At 44.1% G+C, this 27,157-nt stretch overlaps 1 protein-coding gene across 1 annotated transcript in view; it reads left to right on the forward strand.

The window, feature by feature from the left end:
- Window positions 1–27,157, forward strand: part of VWA3B (von Willebrand factor A domain containing 3B) — a 981,637-nt gene that overhangs the window by 683,507 nt on the left and 270,973 nt on the right. The window contains exon 25 of the mRNA XM_086934174.1: window positions 1,492–1,629. Within this exon, the coding sequence (XP_086790300.1) occupies window positions 1,492–1,629 (138 nt within the window). The remainder of the gene's footprint in view (window positions 1–1,491; window positions 1,630–27,157) is intronic.

Genomic DNA, 27,157 nt, shown 5'->3' on the forward strand with positions numbered 1-27,157 from the left:
AATTTTTATCATTGATGTATCTGATGATTTCCTTCTACTAATTCCCAGAAAAGATGTTTACATAGTTTGTTTGTAGGTTGATTTATGTTACATCATGAACTATGTTTGGTTGATCCTGATCGTTTTGTTTTCCCTGATTTGTAAATTGACCATATATTAATATTAGGATGGGTGCAGACACCCAAAGAAGCAAAGCATTGCAGGAGCACTGCAGTCGCCCTAAGAGAGCAAGTGCTACAGTAGATGGCCAAGGAGCCAAAATGGAAGAGATAACCTGCTGACAGTGTGGGGCTCCAGATAATGCTTCTGAGGCCTTCAGGGAGGGAAGGCTGCTGGAGCTTGGCGAGACAGCACTGCAGATCTGAATGGAGGGGATGGATCCGCCTGCTGGCAGGGAGTGTTGCAGTTACTTGAAGGGGACGGGGAGGCCTCTGCCAAAGTGGGATCTTCATGGTATGGATCGGTGCCTGAGTATACAGTCACACTATGGCGTGAGCGAGTAGGGAATGAGTGTAAGAAGCAGCTGTGAATTTGATTTATTTAAGTTTTATAAGGCGTGGACCACATTGGTAAGACGTAACCGCACTTTAGATTTAACACAGAGAGTGAAGAATATTTGCTTAAGTAGTGCTTCAGGAATCTAAATACAATTAGTACTGCAGGAGTCTGAATTATTGCAAAATCCTGGGAAGGGGTAGAGGGGAGCTGGGAGAGCCGGAAAGAAGGAACGTACTTCAGGATCTAGAAAGAGAAAGAGATAGGCCTAGATAAAATGAGCATTGCAGGTGTCTGAAGAGGGTCGTGAAGAAGCGGGTAAGGAAGGAATGATGCATGAGCCTGGGGTGATGGAGAAATGGTAGAGGGTATGAAGAGTTGGCAGGGACCTACCTATACAATATCCTGGTACATGGAGGCAGAAACTCGAAAGGCCACACCGTGTCTAGTTACACCTGAGACAGGTGGGCAGTTTAAGAGCGGGGACATTCCTGTATGATGCAGTTCTTCTGTTTGGAGTTTGAACATACTTTCAAGGTTAGTTATTCTACTGGCAGGGCGCATTTCAATCTGCAATAAAGACACTGAAGGGGAGACTCATATGACATGGAAACGCCACATATAAGAATAAAGGTGGGCCTCTTACACATAAGCAGACTTAAAGATTGGCAGACCTGCGTGTCGCAGAGATTTGCAGCCCCAGGCAAACATCCCCCTGTGCCAGGTTAAAGGCAGGCTCTGGTGTAGATTTAATAGCCGCCAAGTAAATGTAGCACGTGCTGCATTTTTCAGTTCAAAACAGACTTCTTTGTTGACCAGCCCCTTTGGTTTTCCATATCCAGTACAGCTATAGTTCGACTGTTCAGCACTTAGAATAGGTCCTTGCAAAAACCTCCTGTTCTTGAACATGAATCCCATTTTCAGTTAAAGATTCGCCATCTCTCCTTTTTAGTCATTACCAGCGGCTAACCCATATCTCTTACATCCAATCCGCAGGTCGGAGATTTTGTCTTCTGTAAAACTGGGACAGAGGGAGGAAATTGTCGCTACGTCCCTGGCATTGTCATAGCAACACCACGTCGGAGGGAAGCAGCCGATAAATTCTACTCTGTGCTGAAATACGACAACAGGAAGGTGGGTACAGCAGTGAAATCGTACAGATGTGGCCACAACTGTTTTTCCTTTGATCATACCGAGTGCTTAACTCTGGGACGAGGCCGTGTCACGACTGAAACTGTATTGCATCTTAATGTGGACGGAGGCCAGGTTCAAGGGAATAGCTGCTGACAAGCTCCAGACCTGTGCTGTTTTGATCATGTGTTTGTGTTTTGATGTTCAAAGCATGCATCATCAACTGGTACCCATAGCCCAGGAGAGCAACCATCTTCAATCATCATTTTCTTTTTCAAGCGCGCCCTCCCCTCTTCAGAATCCATTTCCTGGCTCCTGAATGGCCTCTTAGCGGCCAAGCAAGCAGCACAATCAGTGCCATGTGCTTCTGTGTCTTCTAATCTGCATTACCTTGATTGTTTACAATTCGCTCAGTCCACATTAACCCTTTCGCTACGAGCCCCCAAAGGGCTAAGCCTTTTCTTGGCTATTTGAAAACGTTTGTGCTTAGGTCTCCATAACTTTTTTCCACATAAGCGATCCACACCAAATTTGTGTCCTTTTTTCCAACACCTGAGGACCAAGACATTAGCCAAAAAATGGCTGCATTTTGGTTTTTGGGGTTGGAAAATGGGCAGAATGTGTCTGTTTTTTTCTCTAAATCGCATCAACAAAAGGTTTACGGTGCTAAAATCACCCATCTTCACAGCTTTCACGAACAGGCAAACTTGATTCAGAAAGCCACATCTTTTGTCACAGTTTTTGCATTTTACTGCGAGAGTGCCCATTTTTCCTATTTTTTGTGCTTTCAACCTCCTGTCAGTTTGTGGTGGAAATGGGTGTGAAACCTATTGCGGATCCTGGAAAGCTATACATTTCTGAAAACTAGACGAAATCCTGAATTCAGCATTTGTGTAGATGCTTCAATGTTTTCTTATAGAAAGTAACAGTTGAAATAAAGAAATATTGAACTAGAGTTGAAAAAACAGCGATTTGTGAGTATGTTTTCATTTAATCTCAAACCTCTTAGTATAGCAGATTTTCGAAAGCAGTATACTGTTACGTCTGCTGAATCCTTCTATTTGAGGGTTTTTAGGGGTTGTAGGTTCTTGAAGAACCTGAGGTACTCAGAGCCAACAACGAGCTGCACCTTACAATGGTTTTTCATTGTGTACTGACTATACAGCAATTCATATGGTAAATTATAAAGAATGGAAAAAGGTATGAAGGGAAACTCTGTATTTCCGAAATGTACACCAGATGCTAAGTTTTAGGAGTACTGGTTGTTTGTACATCTCTGAACTTGTGGGTACCCATACTGGCTTGTGTTTCAGAGGGCATTTTGTAAAATGCCTTCTTTGTGACACACTTGCTTACATTTGAAAGGTGCAAACGTAGTGATATTCAATTTGTAATAACAAATATTCTGCTATTCTGCATTCCCACAGGTCTCCTGGGAAAATTGCACCCTACTTGTGTGGCTACGACTTGCGCCTGCGACCCAAAACACCCCAAAACGTGATCTAGGAGACAGCATATTTGACCTAGCAGAATTTTTTTTTTTTACCAAGTAGCTAGCTGTGGATTTTGGGCCCCGGCTCAGCCGGCTCCTAGGGAAATGTAAGAAACCAGCACATCTTTGAAAGCTAGATATCTGTGGGAGTCCAGGGTGTGGTGACTTGTATGGGTCTAACCAGGTTTTTGTACAGAGAACCCCTTTTAAATCTCAAACTTTGCCTTAAAAAAACACATTTTGCTTGCATTTATGTGAAGAAATCTCTTGGAATCTAAAGCGACCACCTACCATTCCCCCAGACTCCCGAGAAGAACCGTGCCTCACTTGTGTGGGTAGGTCAAGTGTTCGCGACAGGAAAGGGCACAAAAACGCAAAATAGACACAATGTAGTTGTTGCAATGTAGTTAGCTGTGGATTTTGGGCCTCCGCTCATCCGGCACCTAGGGAAACCTACCAAACCAGCTCATTTTAAAACAACACACTCGCAGAGGTCCAGGGAGGGGTGACTTTCATGGCTCTCAGCAGGTTTTTTCCCCCAGAATCCCATGCCAACCTCAAACTATGCATAAAAAACACATTTTCTTTGAATTTCTGTATGGAAAATTCCTGGAATCTCCAGGAAGCCAAAATTTTTTGGACCAGCCAGCATTACCCTATGTCTCCGAAGAAAAATATAACTGAGATGTGTGGGCAGACCATATGTTCGCAGTAGGAAATTGTGTCAAACACAACATGGACACCTCACATTTTTCCAGTGAAAAATAATGTGTTTTTTGGAACGTGGTTAGCTGTGGATTTTGGGCCCCAGTTCAACCTGGAACTTTGGAAAAACTTCCAAACCACTGAATTTTTTAAACTAGACACCTGCAGGGAATCCAGGATGGGATGACTTGCATGGCTCTTACCAGATTTCTGTACCCCGAATCCAGTGGAGTAACAACATTTGAGGGAGCCCACAGCAAAGTACAAGGAAGGCCCTCTCTCCGGATTCACTCAAGAGCACTCTGGCCAGAGTACTGTGCTGAGGGGGTGCCCCTGGACCTTGGTCCTCCCAGGCACTGCGAGGGCTGAGGAGCCTTTGTTATGCCACTGCCTGAATCCCATGCAAAGCTCAAACTTTGTCTAAAAAACACATTTTTCTTGCATTTCTTTTAGGAAAAGTCCTAGAATCTTCATGATACCACAAATTTTGTAGCACCTTGTGTCCCCCCCAAGTCTCCAGAGAAAAACGATGCCTCACTTGTGTGGATAGGCCAAGTGCCCATGACAGGGAAGGACCCAAAACGTATTGTGGAGCCATCAAAATGATCTATTACAAAATGACCTGGTTTTGCGTGGGGGCACCTGCGTTTTTGGCAGCCATCTAAGGAAACCTACCAAACCCAGACATTTTTGAAAACTAGGCACCCAGGGAGGTAGTCAAGCGAGGTGTGAATTGTGTGGATCCCCCAACTTTTTCTAACCCAGAATCTCCTGCTAACCTCAAATGTATCCAAAAAAGTCAACTTTTCTCACTTTTCTGTGTGGGGAAATTGTGGGATCCCTGGGCCACCACAAATTTGCTACTACCCAGTGTTTCGCAGGGTCTCCCGATAAAAATGGCACCTCACTTGTGTGGGTGGGCCATATGCTAGCGGCTAGTAGGGGCCCAAAACGTATTGTGGCAATAATGATAACTGTGGTAGGTGTATTAATTAGTGCTGAGGTTGGCAACCATGTTGGTAAACCTGTAAAACCCAGTCTTTTGTAAAAAGTAGACATCCAGGGGAGGACAAGGAGGTGTCACTTGTGTGGATCCCCCAATGTTTTCCTACCCAGAATACCCTGCAAAGGTGAAACATTGAATAAAACCAGAGAGAGAGAGAGAGACCGACCGCCGTGGGAGAAAAAAACGTTCAGAGTTTCTGGGAATTTAGGAAGGGTTGTGGGCAAAGAGCAGGTCTGGAGAGGGAACATTCTCCAGTCACTCGCTAGTGTACTAGATAAGACTGTCACCTCATGAGAACTTCTTCAGAACATTTCTGAACCTGGGAAGAGAACACGTGTAGAAGGCCCTGTTTGAAGAAAATAGACTTCTGCCTACTGCATCGTACCCATGGATTGGAACAGTACAACAAGAGTCAGGTGGCTGACCTACTGTTTGCCTGCTCCCGGGACACAAAAAGCAGAAGACCTTTCACTCTAGCAAGGCCCAGCTGACGACAGAAGACTGGACCCTTCAGGAGTCCTGTCTGAAGGGAGACTTGGAGACTTCAATTCTGCCTGACAACTTGCCCTTAGGGACCCTGCTGGAAGACTTTGACTTTAAGAAAAACACTTAGCCAGAAGGTAAAACCTTGACCGGGGCCACCTTCCTTGTCTTTTCAACCTCTGCTCCATTGCAATCACCTGGATTTTCCCAGAGCCAGTCTAACACAAGCTGTTATTTCTGACTGGCACTTTAATTTTTCTACGTGCTTTAGGCCTTAATACTTTAACAGCGCCGGCAATTCGGCCGCGGTGCTGCAGTTTAAAGGAGTGGGCGGGCCGTGTTGGCCAACGGACGTGCACAGCACTACGGAGGTACTGCTCGCGACGGCCATTGGCCGACGAACGCATGGAAGGGGTTAAAAATTCATATCACTGTTGCCCCTGTCACATGGTTAGGATAGGTCTGGTAAGAAGCTCCACCATTTGCATGCTCATGTTTTTTAAGTTGACCCTCAGCTGACACTGCGAGGTCAATGCATGCCGGAATTCCAGCTCAGCTGATTCCTGTTTAGCGACACAAGGGATGTGTTAACTGACAGCCTGATGACAAGCCTTAGTGCAGGTTCCCAGACTTCTGTAGGGTCCAGTCTTATGCGTTCATAACATAAATGTAAGTTGTTCTGTACCGTATCTGGGCTGAAACTGATGTTTCAAGTATACCTTGTTCTTTCCAAATGTTTGAATTTAACTCACCGAAACTCTCCAATATCTTAGATGACTATGGTAAACCAGTTATCAGGCAGTTATTGCTCAGTATACTAGAATACATTGATCACAAATTTGTAACAGAGGACCATGTAAGAAAAGAGTCCTTTTTAACAAACTTAGAAGTATTCTGTTTGCTAGGGAAGAGAAATTTAGCTTTGTAATCCTTGCATTATCTTGTGCCTTAAACGCTGAATATTAGTTTTGGTATAATAATAGTATGATATGAAAGACCCAAACTCCTCTGCATTTGTACATCACAGATCACCTACACCTCTTTGAACTCATGCGGAGGGCTGCTCCACACCTCACTGAATCTTTTCATTCTCTGTGTTTCTTCTCCTGTTGCTTGAATGTTCTGAACTCTGGTGAAAGATATGCCACATTTAGTGTCTTAAGTCAATGAATTACTTAATTTTCTCCAATTGTATTTCTTGTCAGCAGCAATTTCTTTTTTTAATAGCGAGTTAGGCATTGAGCCGGGGGTGTTGGCTTTCCCACCTTTGGCCATTTTGGAATAGTGACCTGATTATAGTTTGCACCAGAATTGTCATGGAGCACCAAGAAAATGCTCTCACAGGAGTCCAGTGACCAACCGGGGATCGGCACCAGGCTAGACATAAAGACATTTGGTTGGAGTTATTTATAATAATTTAGAGCTTATATCCGTTGGCCCTCATTCAGCCATTGTGAAATACATGCTTTGAATTCCACCTGCAAACATAAATGTCCTCATACAGTGATTTTGTAACACTGACACATGGAATTTTTGGTAACATTTGATAACACAGAGTGACAAACATTGACTTGAAATACATAGACATAAAAGCATATACTGCTAAAATATTTACCATATACAAATACCTCAATAGCAGATCTGACATTTACCTCAACAATGTTGCCGTCAAATTTGCTTGGATCGTAGCTAGAACAGTGTTAGACCTGGCATTTCTTGGCGTGATTACCCCTGACTTTTTGCCTCTATCTCCTCTATTTTTGGTGCTGTGATAGATTTTGTTTTTCCAACTTAGAGGCTTAGGACACTTTGCCCCTGCTAAACAGTGTCAAAGTGTGAGTGCTCCCTGTATAAAGTGTAATGGTAATTGGTTGTCCATGATTGGTATGCTTGCCTCACTAGTAAAGTCCCTAGTAAAGTGCTCTGTGTGTCGGGGCTGGTAATGCAAATGCTACTACTGGGGCTGCAGCACTAATTGTGCCACCCACACAAGTAGCCTTAAAAAGTGTACTCAGGCCTGCCTGCCATTGCAGTGCCTGTGCGCAGTTTGTTAAACTGCCATGTTGTTCTGACAAGTGCACCTTACCTTTCCCTTTCTATGCACATCAGACACCCCTTTGATGGGTCCTGGGTCCCCCCTGGGCAGGGTACAGTGCATGTGAAAGGTAGGACATGTACCAAGGTGTGCACCATGTCCTGACAGTGAAATAATCTCCATTTCATTTTTCACTGTTGAAAGGCCATCTTGCCCATATGATAGAATGGGAAGGCTGTGCAATATGTTTTCCAGCCTATCTTCCCAAAGGCTTAAGATGGAGAGATGAGGTTTAGTGTGCCTGAACTCATAATGTCATTACACATCTTTTTATGAAGGTGGTTTTTGCATTGTGTGTATAGAATCCACTCTTTTAGAAGTGGATGAGTTTTTGTGCTCTAACATTTCTGTGCGCATCTGCCTTGTAGTGGATTGACTGTCTGGATTTGAAAGTGATAGGATCTGGGGAATCTCTTAAACCAGGAAAGGAGGTGAGACAGCAACAGGTTGACCTGCATCTTGAGTGTAGGGGGAGGAGTAGCCCCTATAGGTGAAGAGGCCTGGGTTGCTGCTATAAAACAATTGTCCCATCTCCTGCTGAGTGATTGAGGATCCAGACCCCCACTAATCAAAGGAAGAAGGTGTCACTGGCAGGTAGGCACCTGATCGTGGGGGTGCGGCGGACCGGAATAACAGGCGTGGAGGCCGTATATAGTGCGCTATGACATCCCTTTTCTTTTATTGTGATTTTTGACACAACAGTTTTTCAGAACAAGGAGGAACAAATGAAAAGGAGGGAGGTGAAAGGATAGCAGTCTGAGGCTTCATCAGCCACTGGACTAGGAAGGCGGGGCTTCGGGGTGTACTGCTCCAGATGGAATCCTCGGAGGTAATAAGGAACAAAAAGAAAAAAAGGGGCTATTAGTCCAACTGGACTGGGATGGTTTGAGTACTGCTACCGACACCCGGGTGAGGGAAATTATAGAAGAGATCGTGAGGAGTGTAGGGGGATTGGAGGGGGGTAAAGAGTATAGTCGGAAGAGCGTGTCGGTGAGGGTTGATGAGGGGGGTATTTATAACAGTGTTTGTGTGGTTCCCACGGTGCTCTACAGTCTTTGATACAGTGTCCCCACTAGACCCAAGGTGATGCTTCTATATACACTGCACTTAAGGTGCTATCGGAGTAACCTGGGTGTTTGGTACTCACATGCCCCGCCGCAACTCTTCCGTGAGTTGCGGCCGCTCCTCAGCCTCCTCCGCCTCTTCCTGGATCGTCGCTTCTGGCTCTGGGTACGCACAAGCCTCCTGCCACGAGTTCCCCGCGATAAACGTCTCACTCTCCTCTGCTCCGTCTTTTCCAGTCTCCTAGTCAGGGATCGGGGAGGGTCTTCCGGGGTCACGGGGTTGCAATTCCGGCCCAACTACGGGTTTGATTGGTTCCTGAAATGAAGGATAGAGGGGTGGAGACCACGTTGTTAGGGACGCCTCAGGGTCGGATATGGAGGTAGGGAAGGACGCCGTATCACAGGCCCCCAGAACTGGTTTGAACAGGGGTCAGTGCCCCCCTGAAGACTAATACTACAAAGCCATTGAAGGGTATAACAATGAGAGCTGAAGCCCCTGAACTTTGGAGAATGGCTTGATCAAGATTGAACAAGACTGGAAATATGTTGTGGTCAAGAGGAACCTTTGCCAAGGAAGAAACAACTGAAGAGACTGAAGGAAAGGACTGACCTTTGCTGTGTGTTCTGGAGCTGGCCTACAGTTTGAGGTTTTAACCAAGGAAAGGCTAAAGGGACTTTGCTGTGTGCTGTGTCCCCCTGCTTGAAATGACTTTGGTGTGCTGTGTTCTGGAGTGACTTGTTCCAAAGGGCCCGAGGTGAGCTGGCTGCCTGTTGCGGAAACTCAGGAACACAAAGGTTTCCATGAGAGTCTTAGCGGTGCTGTGTGCCTGTGCTTGTTGCAGCCTGAGACCCTCGTAACCCGTGCCCTGTGATCGTGGGCACCTGGAATCCAAGCAAGGATCAGCGACGCTGTGTGCATGTGCTTTTTGCAGCCTGAACCCTTTGTTGGGATAGTCCAGTTATTGTGTGCACCGGAATCCAAGTGAGTCTCATCGACGCTGTGTGCGTGTGCTTTGTGCAGCATGAGACCTTTGGAAGGATTGCCTTGTTATCATGCACCCGGAGTCCAAGTGAGTCTCAGCGACGCTGTGTGCGTGTGCTTTGTGCAACCTGAGACCTTTGTGAGGATTGCCTTATTAATGCGCACCCGGAGTTAGAGTGAGTCTCAGTTATGCTGTGCTCGTGTTCTTCGTGCAGCCTGAGACCTTCCTGTGGAGTGCCCGGTGATCGTGTACCCAAAGGGCAAGGGAGTCTCAGCGACGCTGTATGCGTGTGCCCTGTGATAGCCTGAGATCTTTGTAGCAGTAGCGGGCCAGACCAGAGGTGAGCCGCTGGCCTGAGCCCGCTGTTTCCAATTCACAAAGATTGCATCAGAGGCCCAAGCCGCTGGACGAGGAGAGGAGAGTGAGTTTGTGACCCCCAGGCAACGTGTGTCGACTTCTGGGGTGGGGTGCGGGCTCAGAGGGAGACGCTCTCGGCCTCTCTCTCATTCCAGCAGCGCGAGCCTCTGCTTCGGCTCTTATCGCGGCCCGTATTGCCAAGGGAGTGGCAGTACCAGGCCGGAGTGCGGAGCTGCACTTTTTGTTACACCATACCTGTGTTGGGGGCAACTGTTGACAGAGGCTGACTGCGAGTCAGAAGGAGAGGCGAAGAGACCGCCTGTGGCACCGTGATCGGTGCCGGAGTGTATTACACATTATCTTATTTCTGCATATCGGAGTACCTGATTGTCCTATTATACATTGCATCATTTCTGTGTAATGGAGTACCTGATTAGTGTATTACTCATTGCATTATCCCTTCATAACAAACTACCTGATTAGTGTATGACACATGGCATTATTTCTACATAACAATCTACCTGATTGTCGTATGACGCATTGCATTGTTTCTGCATAACGAACTATCTGACTAGCGTATTACGCATTGCATTATTCCTACATTACTAACTACATACTGAATTACACATTGCCTTATTTCTGCATAATGACGTACCTGGTTGTTGTATTACGCATTGCATTATTCTTACATTGCAAAGTGCCTGATTGTTCCATTACACATCGCATTATTTTTACATTGCAAAGGGCAGATTGTTGCGTTACGCATTGCATTATTTTTACATTGCAAAGTGCCTAATTGTTGTGTTACGCATTGCATTATTTTTACATTGCAAAAGTGCCTGATTCTAGCATTACGAACGGCATAACATGGTATTAGGATTACAGCGTAATGTTTACAAGTGCTCATTAATATCGCCATAACTTACAAGGGCTGGCTGGCCTTACAAACGGCCAGGAGAAATAGTACACATATGTATGATTTATATTGTGTGGTCTTATCGTATATCTTTTTATATAAAATGTATACTTGTTTTTATAAAACTCTTGTGGAGTCTATTTGTGGTGTCATCATTGGGTTGTTGTGAGCCTGGTTGCAAATACTTTACACATTTGCCTTGATGATAAGCCTGGCTGCTCGTGCCAAGCTACCAAGAGGGTGAATGGGGGCTATCTCAGAAGGTGACTTTCATTTCCCTGACATGGAAACTCTGGTCCCTATTTGGCCTAAGGTACCTACCTCAGCCAACCAGGGATCTCTGGTCTAACAAACAGAAAACCCAGTGAAAAATATTATTCCCAAGCAACTTAAAATCTACACAAAAGTATATAATAGTAACTATTGCAAAAATGAGCTCAAACAGAAGATAAAAAGATTATCAAACTTTAATCAAAAATATAAAATATATTCATGTAAACAATACTTTTCAATCACATAAAATATTTCATCTAACAAAAACAAATTGGTGGCAAAAGTAAATTCTACAAACAGAAAATACATTGGACAAAGATTCAAGTTTGACATACCATGAACTAACCATAATGAAGTGGGGCACTGGTCCCACAGTAGATTTCAGACAGCAACATCAAGCCAAACACCACCATTTTGGTCACACAGGCCACATTCAGAAGGAGATAACGTTATCAAGGTGCAGCGTCCTCATCTGATAGATACTCTGAATGCGAACTTCAAGCCCTGTCCTGCCTTCCAGCATTGAAAATGACATTAAATCACAACTTGTTAGAGAAGAACTTCAAGTGCCACTTAAACATTACCAGAACAACCCACTTCCTTAAAGGTGGTCGTGACCCAGCCAACCATGTTACGGAACATGCAAGGCCCAATCCAGCATGGCCATGCCCAAATATTGATATGAGGTGGAAGAACAGTGGGGACTTACTCATCACTCTTACACTTGAGATCAAGGCACTGCAAAGAAGTTGCAAATAAACAAGTTTGCACATTATAACACATAACTAAAGAAGTTTACATCTGAATTTGTGGATTAACTCATGGTGTATCCCCATATATAGGTAGTACCCTTGGAGTTTGAGTACACCATCATTAACAGAATGATTGCCTTTGCCAGCACTTATCTGTAAGTCACAGAAAGAAATGATATCAGTTTCATTTCTGTGTTTAGCTTTCAAAATGTATTCAGCAATTTACTATCCTTCTGAGCATCCTCACTTTGAAGCAAGCGTTACTTGCCATTGATGTAATTGTGAAAGCCCATATCCCTTGCCTTCAGCTTTTGAGAGGGTGTTTCTGCTCTGAGCGAGTAGCTTGCTGGATCTGCTGGATAAAAGGAGGATTTTTTAGTCATAACCCCAGCTTGTTTTTTTGCCTAATATTTAAGCTTTTGAACCTAGTAAGCTAGTGCTAGGGACGTGGATGGTGGTCCTGTAGGAGAAATTCGAAAAACGGGGGGAGGTAGAAGGTTTCCCCACGGTGACATGCTTCATCATTGGGGCCATCCCAATTCGCTGCGGGTTGAGGCATGCTGCGACTTGCGAAGTACTGAGTTATACTTTTGTGAAGATCTATGTGTGGTGCAGTGCTGTGTATGAAGTGGAGTGATTTAAAAAACCCGACTAGTGAGCAGAAAAACGTTATTCTTGCTCCTAGCCGATATGTTAAAAGTGGGGTGGTCTCTAGGTCAAACTGATATGCAATGAGTCAGGAGATCTAGTAGAGTGCCAACATCTTTCGAGCTTACCCCCAAGCTCTTCCTCAGGACATCACAGGGACCAGCCCTGTAAATATCACTCAAGAATGTGCAATATATACAGTGATTATAAATGCTGGTTAATAAGAATTAATTGACAAATACATACGACATGTACTAATGTCCAGTAATTATATTTTACAAGGCTTCGATGTGCCTCATGGTCAATGCGAGGGGCTTAGAAAGTTACTCTGGAATTTTCCATTTCCCAGCTTGTTTTTTTGCCTAATATTTCAGCTTCTGAACCTAGTAAGCTAGTGCTAGGGACGTGGATGGTGGTCCTGTAGGAGAAATTCGAAAAACGGGGGGGAGGTAGAGGGTTTCCCCACGGTGACATGCTTCATCATTGGGGCCATCCCAACCTGCTGCGGGTTGAGGCATGCTGCGACTTGCGAGATACGTAGTAGCACTTTTGTGAAGATCTATGTGTGGTGCAGTGCTGTGTATGGAGTGGAGTGATTTAAAAATACCCGACTAGTGAGCGGAAAAACTTTATTCTTGCTCCTAGCCAATATGTTAAAAGTGGGGTGGTCTCTAGGTCACACTGATATACAATGAGTCAGGAGATCTAGTAGAGTGGCAACATGTTTCGAGCTTACCCCCAAGCTCTTTCTCAGGACATCACGGGGACCAGCGCTGTGAATATCACCGCAAAATGTGCAATATATACAGTGATTATAAATGCTGGTTAATAAGCATTAATTTACAAATACATACGACATGTACTAATGCCCCGTAGTGATTTTGTACAAGGCTTCGATGTGCCTCATGGTCAATGCGAGGGGCTTATAGAGTTACTCTGGAATTTTCCATTTCTGCTCTCCCGGCTGAGTACCTACTTCTCCTTCCCTCGGGACCTGTAGGAGAGACAGTGTGGCCCTTGGGAATATAGTGAACACCCACAAAGTTACACTTCTATTAATTATTCATGAAGGTCTATCGTTACACATTTTTACAGAAATTCCCACTGGGTTTCCACCTCAAGGGCGCAAGAAAATGTACTTTGAAAAAAGATTGGATTAGGTTGAGAAATGGGGTGATAACGTTTCTAAAACGCTCCCTTACTTTACTGGGATTACTTTATTTCATAGATGTGTAGGACAGGGGATTTCTTGAAAAGAAATTGCTGAAACCACAACACCAGAACTCATACCGGAAGGCTTGTGAAATTATAAAGCAGCCATAGAAACATAACCATCGTAGAGAGCACTATAAGCATCATTACGGGCAGCCAGAAGGGGACACAAAAGTTTAGGGATCACATTGCCTAATCCAAACTGCCTGCCCCTAGATCAGCTGGGCCGTGATAAATGTGGATACCCAGGTATTTGAATGTGTGGAGCGCCCAGAGATGTCCAGGGGATAACCAGTGGGTCGGAGGCATTGTGCTTCACAGGGAAAATACTAATTTTGGCTCTATTGACCGGCAAGACCAGTATTTCCCAAGGGGCCAAAAGGCAAAGCTGACATCCTCTTCCCCAGTATGCAGGTAAATCAACAGATCATTTGTATAAAGAGAGATAATATATTCCTCTTCTACTACTGTGAGAACCCTACCTCTGCATTCTGTCCGTAAGTACTCTGCAATTGGTTCGATTCCCAGGGCAACGATTGGTGGTGAAAACTGGCATCTCTGCCTCTCACCTTGAAAGATGTCATAATAATCAGAGATGGTGCATCCCGTTTTCACCGTGCCCATGGGCTTTGAGTACAACAACCACACCCAGCTAACCCATCCGGTGTCAAGCTCCATACAGAGCATAACTGCCTCCAAGAAGTCCCATCAGACAGTATCAAAGGCCTTTTGTAGGTCTACTGACATGATCATGGCCTGGGATGGTCCGTCCATTCTCGGTTGTGGTAGATGTTATACACCCGTTGGAGATTAAAGGATGTATTATGAGTAGGGATAAACCCATTATGATCAGTGTGTATTAGACCCATCATGTATGGCCCCCAGCTGGGAGTGGTACAAAAGGGGGTGGTGATGGACGGAGCATCTGAATCAATCAAACACTCACACCCAGTCAAAAGATCTGGGTTTAATCCATAACCGTTCTTTAGCCCACTCTGCCACCCCAGTTCAGACAACTGGGAGGGCAACACCTTGCTCAAGACCTTGAAGTTGGTATTAAGAATGGAGGTTTGAAGTCTGCGCTAGTGACCTCAGACAAGTTGGTCTGGGGCAACAGCACAATCAAGGCCTCTCTTGTTGAGTCCGGGAGGTGCCTCAGCTAGCGCGCATCCTTATACAGGGCCTCCAGTTTTGTAGCCAACACTGCCACGTACGTCGCATAAAATTGTTTGGGGAGCCCACTCAGATCCAGTGATTTGGCAGTGGCCATGATCTTAATGGCAGTCTTTTTTTTTTGAACAGTGATCGGTCCCGGTAAACATCATTTACACCGACTGCATTACAACGCATGTCATTACCCCACATTTTTTCCTCTGCGGCAACTTTTACAATGCAGGGCTTTACACCACAAGCCATTGCAACATTCCCCATTACAATGCCCCAGTGGAGTTAGAATAGTAAATTGCGTTGTAATGGAAAATGAATTGTAATGACATGCGGTGTAAAGCCCTGCGTTGTAAAAGTAGTTACGGAGTAAAAAATGCTAGGTAATGGCATGCGTTGGCAACGCGTGCAGAGTAAAGTATCATATTCATCGGCCCACTAACTCTTAAGCGCCTCTGCCGAAGTCTTTAGACCTCCATGTGGTCCAGGAGGATAACAGGAGCACCCAGTTGGTCTGCCCCCATAGGTTTATAAAGAGAAACGTAATAGTTCTGAAACGCTGAGCTTATGTCTGTGGGGGAGTAGAGCTTGACCCCCTCCAGTGACACCACACAAGTGATGGGTGCACTCCTGCCCTCTGGGTGGATCATCCAGGCCAGGAGTCTCCCAAGCTTCCCTCCTCATTATGGGCATGGGCAATATATTCCTTATTATTGGTGCACCAAGGATTTCCAGTACGGAGTTATACTGCTCCCTGTCCTCAAGTAAATGAGGGAGAACCTCTGGGTCCGGACCCAACACATATCCAACCTATGAACAGTGGCATCAAGCCACATGAACTCCAAATCAAGCTAGCGATGAATACCCATCTTTTGGCTCAGACAGTGCCCCTGCACCACACCCTTGAAGGCCTCCCATTTTAACAGACCATTCCAGGCGGTTCTGGAATTCTCAGTGAAGTATTGGACTATCTTATTGAGTAATGTGTCCTCAAACACCATGTCTGTTAAAGCAGCTGAGTGCAAATGCGAATGGGATCTTAGGACATTCGTCAACAGGCTGAAAGGACAAGAAGGATGAACTGTGATCTGATCATGTGCAGCCGCAGCATTTGATGAATGTCACATATCGGTACAGACCCCATGAACTGGGTCCAGTCTGGTGTGTACTTTGTAAATCCTGGAGTAATACGAGTAGTCCCTGTCCAAAGCATGTTGTGTGCTCCAAACATCCTCCATTTCCTATCTAATGACTCATGCCTTTGGCCATTCTATGAGCCAGTGCCCCAGGTAGTGGCGGGGGTGATTGGTCCAGTGTTGTGTTTAGCGCACAATTAAAATCACCCCTAAGAAGCAGGGCCGTCTCTGCCAGGTGACCCAACTACGCAGAAAGAGAGCTCAGGAAAGGGGAATGATCCCTGTTTGGTACATACACACTCACCAGTACCACCAGTGCGCCACTCGGCCGAACCACCACCTGCACACGTCTACCCTCTTTGTCAATTCTTACTTCCATGACCTCAAAGGAGACCCCTGCCTGCACCCAAATTAGCGGCACTCACACAAATGCTGAATATGTGGTGGCTAGTGTCTGTCCTTGCCAGTGGCGCTGCAACCTTCCAGCCTCTACATTCATGAGGTGTGTTTCTTGCAGCATGGCAATATGTACCCCACCTCTTAAGACATATGTGGATTTTGCCAGCGCTCCCATTCCCCTGATGTTCCATGTTATGAGTTTAAATGCATGCAATGAGTGTGTCACCCCTCCTACGTCCCCAATGCACTCACCCCAGGCACACCCACCCCCTGAGACTGAAAACAATAATACAATAAATAAACATATGTCCCACCTTCCCAGCCCTAGAGCAGCCAACCAACGGCAGGCCACCCAAACAGTGATTATCAAATAAACAGTCACAACATTCGGCCGCCTTTCTAACTCTGTAGGATAGGAGGTGAGGGTAGGCTCAAAGTCCACACAAGTTCTCTGGCTCTGCCTTACCGCATCGGCCTCCGTGTCAACTTCGTCACACCCACTGGAATCTCTGGGGAAAATCCCACCCAGTTGTCAAGACGCTCCCCGCCTCTATTAAACTAGTTTGTCTGCCGTCTCGGGGGGTGACATCCAGAGGGCTGCCGTCCCCTCATATTCTGAATCTCTTGAATGATGTCCCTAGGCTGAGTCCTCCTCCGCATTGGTGCCTTTAACCGTTGCCTTGTCCCTGTCCACTTGTGTCCAGGTTGGCTTTGCCAGCAAGCCATGTCTCACTGCCCCCGTGAACGATATCTACTTCTCTGCTGCTCCCCTCAAGCCGTGTTGATTGGTCTTCTCTTCTGCGCTATGCATTTCAGTCCAGGCCCACGCTTCCTCTGGGTCCAGGCAGAAGTGTGAGACACCATCCCCATGATTTTCAGTTATCAGGGAATATTATTGAGCAGTGTAGTCCTTCCTCCGGCAGCGCCCTCCCTCTTCATCTGCAGGAAAGAGGCTCTACTGGTCTTAATGGCTGCAGTGTAATCCAGGAATAATGCCACCCATTCATTACCCACCTTAAAGAGGTCTGCCTCTCATGTACACTGCATGAGTGTGCCTCTGTCGCTATAGTGTAGCAATTTGGCAACCACTGGTCTGGGCGGCCTCCTCAGGGCCTGGGCTAAGCAGGTACCCTGTGTGCCCTCTCAAGTTCAAAGAAGGGGGTGAAATAGTTTGGACCACAATCGCCTGTGTCCAAGACTCCAAGTATGCCACCATGACACTCACCTCCATACCCTCAGGGAGAACCATCACTTGCAAATTTTTCCATCTATTGCGTACTTCTCTTTCTTCTGCCCAATGCTCACGTTTGCTCTCCCAGTCCGTCAGGCCCCTCAATTGTACCCTCATAGATTTCTGTGCTGATTGCTGTTGGATAATGGCTGCCGCTGATTCTTTGACTTTATTGGCCAATTTATGGTGGTCTAGCCTCAACAGGCCCAATTCTACTGCTACCTAGCTGATCTCCCACTGGATCGTGGCCTTCGCATCAGCAATGGCATCAAGGATTTTGTCTAAGGTTCTTTGTAGGGGTTCAGGTAACACATTCAGGGCCAACGCCACCTTTGTTGTGTCCTCTTCAGCCTCACGCTGCCCATGGAGGGGACCATGTGTCCTGGCCATAGGTTTGCCCATCTCTTCTCCTAGTCACTGGATTGGAGTCCACATTTGAGTCCCCTTGCAGGGCCCCCTCTATCTGTCAGCTCCCATTAGCTTAACATTCTTTGTCCTTGTTATTACTCTGGTGCCCCCCTAATAGCAGGCTTCCGCTTCCAACCTGTCTCCTGGCACCTGGTCCAGGTGCTACTCCCCCTACTCCCACACAAAGTCAATACGTTCTTGCCACCTAGGGGGATGCTCACAGTTCCAGTGGGGCCAGGTATCTTCGTCAACCCTGGAAGTCCCCAAGGGTGTGACAGCAGTCCTTTCCCAGGGCCCACACTGCGGTCCTTTGGGGCTCACTGTAAAGGTGCTAGGCTGGTCATCCTTAGGGTGTTCTTCCCCCAAAGATTTTGCCTGCTTACCGCCTATTTTTCTGATTTTATTTTGTTGTCCCTAGGACTCTGAGCACTTTACCACTGCTGATCAGTGCTAATGTGCACGTGCTTCTCCCCTAAACATGGTAACAGTGGTGTATACACAATTGACATTTAGTTTACTTGTAAGTCTCCCTTGTAATGTGGTATACCATATACCCGGGGACTGTAACCTAAATGCTACGAGTGGGCCTGCAGCACTGACTGTGCCACTGACACCAGTAACCTTTCAAACCTATCTCAGGCCTGCCATAGCAGGACTTGTGTGTGTAGTTTACTGCCACAGCGACCTGCCATTTAAAACTACTTACCAAGCCTTAAAATCCCCTTTTACTACAAATGTCATCCCCAAGGTAGGCCCTAGTTAGCTCATAGGGCTGGGTATTATGTAAGTAAAAGATAGGACATGTACTTTTAGGTTTTGCATGTCCTGATAGTGACAAACAGCTACATTTGGTTTTCATTACTGTGACGCCTACTCTTTTTAAAGGCTAACATTGGTATTTCCTTAATACACTTTGAAGCTGTAATTCCTGATCAGAAAGGAGTAGCTGCACCATGTGTTATATCATTGGAATGATAATGCTAAATCCTCTTTAATGGTAAAGTTGGATTTAACATTACTATTTTAGAAATGTCACTTTCAGAAAGTGAGGTGAATTAGGCCTGGTTGAGAACCAGGACACCAGTACGCACTACTTGGTTGAGTTTGAACGTTAGTACATTTATTTCATTATCATCAGTCAATTATCTTAGGTCAACATAACATTCATATTCATGTTACATTTGTTCTAGCGCATGTTCATTAGCCAACAGGTACATTGTTGTCTTCAAACAAAAATTATACATCAAGATATTAATACATTCACTGTTCACCCAATGCATTTCGGGGCGCGAAGCCCCTTCGTCAGGGGTCTGTGTGTAGAAAAAGAAAGAAAAAGAAAAGAATAAGGAATCTCTTTACTGTTGATGCACTGTCAAAAGTATGGCAGAGTCTCTATATAACGTATTCGTCTTACCGCGAACTAGGTGAAATATTGGATGATTCTCCGAACTAGGTGAATGGTATAAATCTGCATGGTGAAAAGGACTGGGTTTAGACATGCGGATTTTGCTAAACCGTATATGCGTTTACAAGATCATTGCATAAAGCATAGGGTTACCTGTATTAATGTATTGATGAAGTCTATGGGGATAAAGAAAAAAGAAGAACGTGGAAGGTTTTAAAACGTCTTCAATGCACAATGCTAAACTGGGTATATGTATTTTTACAATAATATACATGAGGACCCTCACCTTGTGAATGCCGATTTGAAAACAGAGAGCCTGTGTGAAAACAAATGAAATACTTATCAGTATTGAGAGCTAGCGGTGGTTACAGTAAGTAAACGTGCCAAAAGTGGCTGAGTTTACCTGTAAGTCCTACTTGGTGAGCGTCAGACTCGGCAAGTGCTCAAGACGCGAGTATAAGGGATCTGCCAAAGAAAATGAACACGACGTTTTACACGAGTGCTGGCTGGCGTGTGATTAAACAAAGCTAACAGTTGCTGAAGCGCTCGGCTTGGCGGTTCAAGATTGAATCTTACCGTGGCTGAGTGTTAAGCGTTCCAGTATCAGCGTTTCTTCAAGTAAAGATGCGAAGGCTGTCAGTCCTTCCTTTATGTGAAAGGCTATTGTGCGTGTAACTATAGAAAACGGACTCCAGATTTCCTGACTCCGCGTTTAGGAAAAGCGGCTGGTCTTTCTTAAGTTTGAAAGATCGTGTATATGTTAGAGGTGGACACCCGACGTATCTGGCGCATAGTAGGGCATTAATTATTTGCACAAAATAGTGAAGGGCGCGATACTAGTGCGCTACTGGTGAAACTCCTGATTCATTTAATCAGTGATATACATAAGATTGTGGATGGCAGTGGGCGCCATCTTAGAGCGGTGTGTATAGTTGCAAATCCTATGTACAAAGTGAATAGGATAGGTTAAGTGGAAACGGAGGAGATGAATAAGAGGTGTAAAATATATGAAGAGGTCTAGTATTTATCACCAAGCAAGTCTTTTCCCTATGGCATATATACATCTTATATTTCGCTGCGAGCATTGTGGAAATATCAAAAATCTTTAAGCATGCCTGCCTATTTACATTCTACGAGTGAAGGATATTATGTTTCTTTAATAGCCTTGTGTTGTGGTAAGATAAGCCGGTAGTGAAGAAAGTAAAGGTGAACAAAAGGGGAGGTCTAGTGTTTATCACCAAACAAGTCTTTTCCCTATGACATATATACATCTTATATTTCGCTGCGAGCATTGTGGAAATATCAAAAATCTTTAAGCATACCTGCCTATTTACATTCTACGAGTGAAGTATATTATGTTTCTTTAATGGCCTTACGTTATGGTGGGATATGCCTGTATTGAATGGTAATAAGGAAAGTAAAGGTGAAAAAAAGGTTCAGGTGCACATTGATGTAAAACTAGGGATGAGGTAAAGGTAAGGCAAAAGTGTTCAGGTGCATATCAATGTAAAACTGGGGATAAGGTAGTGAATGAGTATCGATGAGATACAATGTTAGGTTGAAGAGTGGGTATTGCGAAGAGAATCATGGTGGTTTGCGGTTTGGAATACCTATAGAAAACATATGAGATCAAGCTTGTCATTCAATCCGTTTGGGGTAAGGGTTTGAAGCTTGCGAATCCAGAATGTTTCTCTCTGAATCAGTGTTTTAGCGTTATCAGTACCCAATTTTTGGGGAACCATTTCAATGACTTGGAATCTTAGTTGGGCGATGGAGTGTCCAGCTTCGTTCCAATGTTTAGCAAGGGGAGCAGTTAAATTCTTGTTACGGATACGGCTTTTGTGTTCCGTCAATCTGATCTTGAGTTTTCTGTCTGTTTTACCGACATATAATAGTCCGCATGGACATTTTATGGAATAAACCACGTGTTCTGAGTTGCAATTGGTTGTGTGCCTCAGTTTTATCTTTTCTCCCGTTCGTGGATGCAACAGAGTATCTCCTGGAATTACATTGTTACAGTTTTTACAGTTGTAACATTTCTGGGTTCCTTTATACAATCTTTTTGATGCCATGTCGTCGTCGGTGACTTTGTTCAGTAGTTCTTTTAAGTTTTGTGATCTTTTATACGCGAACAGTGGTTTGTCGTGAAAGAGTGTTGCGAAATCTTTTTCAGCTGTGATAATTTCCCATCTTTTGGAAATTATCCGTTGTATGTCTTTTGACACAGATGAGTATTTAGACACAAATACCGTCCTTTGACTGTCTGTTTTGATCTTTTTTTGCAGTAGATTCTTTCTGGGCATATTTTTGACTTTTTCCATGTGACCTTCTAGCAGCTTTTCAGGGTAACCCCTGTCCAAGAATCTCTGTTTTTGTTGTTCAAGGCTTTTCTCGCAATCTTTCTCGTTAGATGATATTCTTTTAATTCTCATGAATTGAGAAATTGGGAGATTATTTATGAGATTGGTTGGATGAAAGCTCTCATAGAGCAGTGCCGTGTTTCTGTCTGTTTCTTTTTTAAAAAGTTTGGTTTGAATAGATCCATTTTGGAGTTCAACAAGAACGTCCAGAAAAGGTAATGCTGTGTCACTGATACTGTGGGTGAATTGTATCCGTGGATTAGCCAGGTTCAAACTCCTGATATTCCGTGACAGTTCTGCAGATGTGTGTCTCCATATGATGAAAATGTCATCAATATAGCGCTTGAAATAAACTAATCCAGCTTGCCATGTGGGATCTTCTAGTATGAAGTCTAACTCGAACTTCGCCATAAAGATATTCGCGTAGACGCAGGCTCCTGGGAATCCCATGGCCGTGCCTGTTTGTTGAATGTAGAAATTTTCTTTCCAAACGAAGTAACTGTTTAAGAGACAGAATTCAAGCAGCTGTAGTAAGAAACATTTCAGTTTATCCGGTATTTCAGATCTTAGTAATGCCCCTTCCATCGCTTCTAACCCTTGTTTGTGGGGAATTGATGTGTAAAGCGAGGTTACATCAATCGAGCATAGTGTCCAATTTTCGTCGTTCATTTTTGTGACTTCAGTTAAGCTTCTCAAAAAGTCTGACGTGTCCTCTATGTATGTGACCCATTTTTGCATGAACGGTTGCATGTGTGCATCTATGAAGATGCCGAGATTTTCAAAGATCGAGGAACAACCTGAAACGATTGGCCTGAAGGGGGGGTTTTCTAGGCTCTTGTGAACTTTCGGAAGAAAGTATATTTTGGGTCTGCGTGGATAGGGTTGCTGTAGGTAACGTTTTGTTGAGTTATCAATCCAATTGAGTTCCTCAGCTTTGTCTAGAATGTTGCCTAGATGCTGTGCCATGCTCATGGTAGGGTCTTGCTCAAGCCTGGTGTATGTACCAGCATCCTGAACATGTTCATTTCCTTTTTGTGTATAGAAAGTTGTGTCCATTAGAACTAGTGCACCGCCTTTATCAGCTCTTTGGAATGTGAGATCTCTATTATTCGCTAATCTTTGGAGGGCACTGTATTCTGCTCTGGTGAGGTTTCTGCTTTTCCTTTTGAGTTGAATTCTACTCAAATCCGCTTTCACTAAAGTTTCGAAGGTGTCTAGAGTTTTGTGGGATGTTGGAGGCATGAAGTTGCTCTTTGGTTTGAATCGTTTGTCTATTTCCGTATTGTCCATTATTGGATTGAGGGCTGAAAAAAAGTACTTGAGCCTTAGGATTCGCATGAATTTGAAGAGTGCTACCTCCATTTCCAGGGCATACGTGTGGTATGTAGTAACAAATGATGTGCCTTTGTTCAGTACCTTTTTTTCAAAGTCGGTAAGAGTGTAACGTGAAATATTGATTATGAGGTCTTGGTTTGACTTCTCTGTCCAGTTTTCTTCAGCAGGTCTCTGTCTTTCTCCCGCTGTTTTTCCCTTTCCCTGTCCTCTTCGCGATTTTTTTCTCCAGTTGTTGTTGTGGAGGTTTCCGGTGGTTTGCTTGGTGGAAGATCCGTCGCTAAAAAAGGAGTCGATAGTGATCCAGTTACAACACTTGCTGGATCAGAAAGTTGTGTTGTGGGTTTTTGTGTTTGTGCGGTTACCACTGGTTGCCTTCTTGAACTTATGTCGCTGTCTGAGACTACACTTTCATCTGAGGAGGTGGGTTGTTGTCTTGTTTTGCTATTAAATCGTTGTTTCGCATAAACCTCTGCCCAGGTGTAGGCCTCATTTAATTTATAATCAATAGTGTCACGAAGTGTAAACGAAGTTACGTAAATTTAAACGTGACACTATTGATTATAAATTAAATGAGGCCTACACCTGGGCAGAGGTTTATGCGAAACGACGATTTAATAGCAAAACAAGACAACAACCCACCTCCTCAGATGAAAGTGTAGTCTCAGACAGCGACATAAGTTCAAGAAGGCAACCAGTGGTAACCGCACAAACACAAAAACCCACAACACAACTTTCTGATCCAGCAAGTGTTGTAACTGGATCACTATCGACTCCTTTTTTAGCGACGGATCTTCCACCAAGCAAACCACCGGAAACCTCCACAACAACAACTGGAGAAAAAAATCGCGAAGAGGACAGGGAAAGGGAAAAACAGCGGGAGAAAGACAGAGACCTGCTGAAGAAAACTGGACTGAGAAGTCAAACCAAGACCTCATAATCAATATTTCACGTTACACTCTTACCGACTTTGAAAAAAAGGTACTGAACAAAGGCACATCATTTGTTACTACATACCACACGAATGCCCTGGAAATGGAGGTAGCACTCTTCAAATTCATGCGAATCCTAAGGCTCAAGTACTTTTTTTCAGCCCTCAATCCAATAATGGACAATACGGAAATAGACAAACGATTCAAACCAAAGAGCAACTTCATGCCTCCAACATCCCACAAAACTCTAGACACCTTCGAAACTTTAGTGAAAGCGGATTTGAGTAGAATTCAACTCAAAAGGAAAAGCAGAAACCTCACCAGAGCAGAATACAGTGCCCTCCAAAGATTAGCGAATAATAGAGATCTCACATTCCAAAGAGCTGATAAAGGCGGTGCACTAGTTCTAATGGACACAACTTTCTATACACAAAAAGGAAATGAACATGTTCAGGATGCTGGTACATACACCAGGCTTGAGCAAGACCCTACCATGAGCATGGCACAGCATCTAGGCAACATTCTAGACAAAGCTGAGGAACTCAATTGGATTGATAACTCAACAAAATGTTACCTACAGCAACCCTATCCACGCAGACCCAAAATATACTTTCTTCCGAAAGTTCACAAGAGCCTAGAAAACCCCCCCTTCAGGCCAATCGTTTCAGGTTGTTCCTCGATCTTTGAAAATCTCGGCATCTTCATAGATGCACACATGCAACCGTTCATGCAAAAATGGGTCACATACATAGAGGACACGTCAGACTTTTTGAGAAGCTTAACTGAAGTCACAAAAATGAACGACGAAAATTGGACACTATGCTCGATTGATGTAACCTCGCTTTACACATCAATTCCCCACAAACAAGGGTTAGAAGCGATGGAATGGGCATTACTAAGATCTGAAATACCGGATGAACTGAAATGTTTCTTACTACAGCTGCTTGAATTCTGTCTCTTAAACAGTTACTTCGTTTGGAAAGAAAATTTCTACATTCAACAAACAGACACGGCCATGGGATTCCCAGGAGCCTGCGTCTACGCGAATATCTTTATGGCGAAGTTCGAGTTAGACTTCATACTAGAAGATCCCACATGGCAAGCTGGATTAGTTTATTTCAAGCGCTATATTGATGACATTTTCATCATATGGAGACACACATCTGCAGAACTGTCACGGAATATCAGGAGTTTGAACCTGGCTAATCCACGGATACAATTCACCCACAGTATCAGTGACACAGCATTACCTTTTCTGGACGTTCTTGTTGAACTCCAAAATGGATCTATTCAAACCAAACTTTTTAAAAAAGAAACAGACAGAAACACGGCACTGCTCTATGAGAGCTTTCATCCAACCAATCTCATAAATAATCTCCCAATTTCTCAATTCATGAGAATTAAAAGAATATCATCTAACGAGAAAGATTGCGAGAAAAGCCTTGAACAACAAAAACAGAGATTCTTGGACAGGGGTTACCCTGAAAAGCTGCTAGAAGGTCACATGGAAAAAGTCAAAAATATGCCCAGAAAGAATCTACTGCAAAAAAAGATCAAAACAGACAGTCAAAGGACGGTATTTGTGTCTAAATACTCATCTGTGTCAAAAGACATACAACGGATAATTTCCAAAAGATGGGAAATTATCACAGCTGAAAAAGATTTCGCAACACTCTTTCACGACAAACCACTGTTCGCGTATAAAAGATCACAAAACTTAAAAGAACTACTGAACAAAGTCACCGACGGCGACATGGCATCAAAAAGATTGTATAAAGGAACCCAGAAATGTTACAACTGTAAAAACTGTAACAATGTAATTCCAGGAGATACTCTGTTGCATCCACGAACGGGAGAAAAGATAAAACTGAGGCACACAACCAATTGCAACTCAGAACACGTGGTTTATTCCATAAAATGTCCATGCGGACTATTATATGTCGGTAAAACAGACAGAAAACTCAAGATCAGATTGACGGAACACAAAAGCCGTATCCGTAACAAGAATTTAACTGCTCCCCTTGCTAAACATTGGAACGAAGCTGGACACTCCATCGCCCAACTAAGATTCCAAGTCATTGAAATGGTTCCCCAAAAATTGGGTACTGATAACGCTAAAACACTGATTCAGAGAGAAACATTCTGGATTCGCAAGCTTCAAACCCTTACCCCAAACGGATTGAATGACAAGCTTGATCTCATATGTTTTCTATAGGTATTCCAAACCGCAAACCACCATGATTCTCTTCGCAATACCCACTCTTCAACCTAACATTGTATCTCATCGATACTCATTCACTACCTTATCCCCAGTTTCACATTGATATGCACCTGAACACTTTTGCCTTATCTTTACCTCATCCCTAGTTTTACATCAATGTGCACCTGAACCTTTTTTTCACCTTTACTTTCCTTATTACCATTCAATACAGGCATATCCCACCATAACGTAAGGCCATTAAAGAAACATAATATACTTCACTCGTAGAATGTAAATAGGCAGGTATGCTTAAAGATTTTTGATATTTCCACAATGCTCGCAGCGAAATATAAGATGTATATATGTCATAGGGAAAAGACTTGTTTGGTGATAAACACTAGACCTCCCCTTTTGTTCACCTTTACTTTCTTCACTACCGGCTTATCTTACCACAACACAAGGCTATTAAAGAAACATAATATCCTTCACTCGTAGAATGTAAATAGGCAGGCATGCTTAAAGATTTTTGATATTTCCACAATGCTCGCAGCGAAATATAAGATGTATATATGCCATAGGGAAAAGACTTGCTTGGTGATAAATACTAGACCTCTTCATATATTTTACACCTCTTATTCATCTCCTCCGTTTCCACTTAACCTATCCTATTCACTTTGTACATAGGATTTGCAACTATACACACCGCTCTAAGATGGCGCCCACTGCCATCCACAATCTTATGTATATCACTGATTAAATGAATCAGGAGTTTCACCAGTAGCGCACTAGTATCGCGCCCTTCACTATTTTGTGCAAATAATTAATGCCCTACTATGCGCCAGATACGTCGGGTGTCCACCTCTAACATATACACGATCTTTCAAACTTAAGAAAGACCAGCCGCTTTTCCTAAACGCGGAGTCAGGAAATCTGGAGTCCGTTTTCTATAGTTACACGCACAATAGCCTTTCACATAAA

The sequence above is a fragment of the Lissotriton vulgaris genome, chromosome 8 (assembly GCF_964263255.1).
Source record: "Lissotriton vulgaris chromosome 8, aLisVul1.2, whole genome shotgun sequence".
Taxonomy (NCBI): domain Eukaryota; kingdom Metazoa; phylum Chordata; class Amphibia; order Caudata; family Salamandridae; genus Lissotriton; species Lissotriton vulgaris.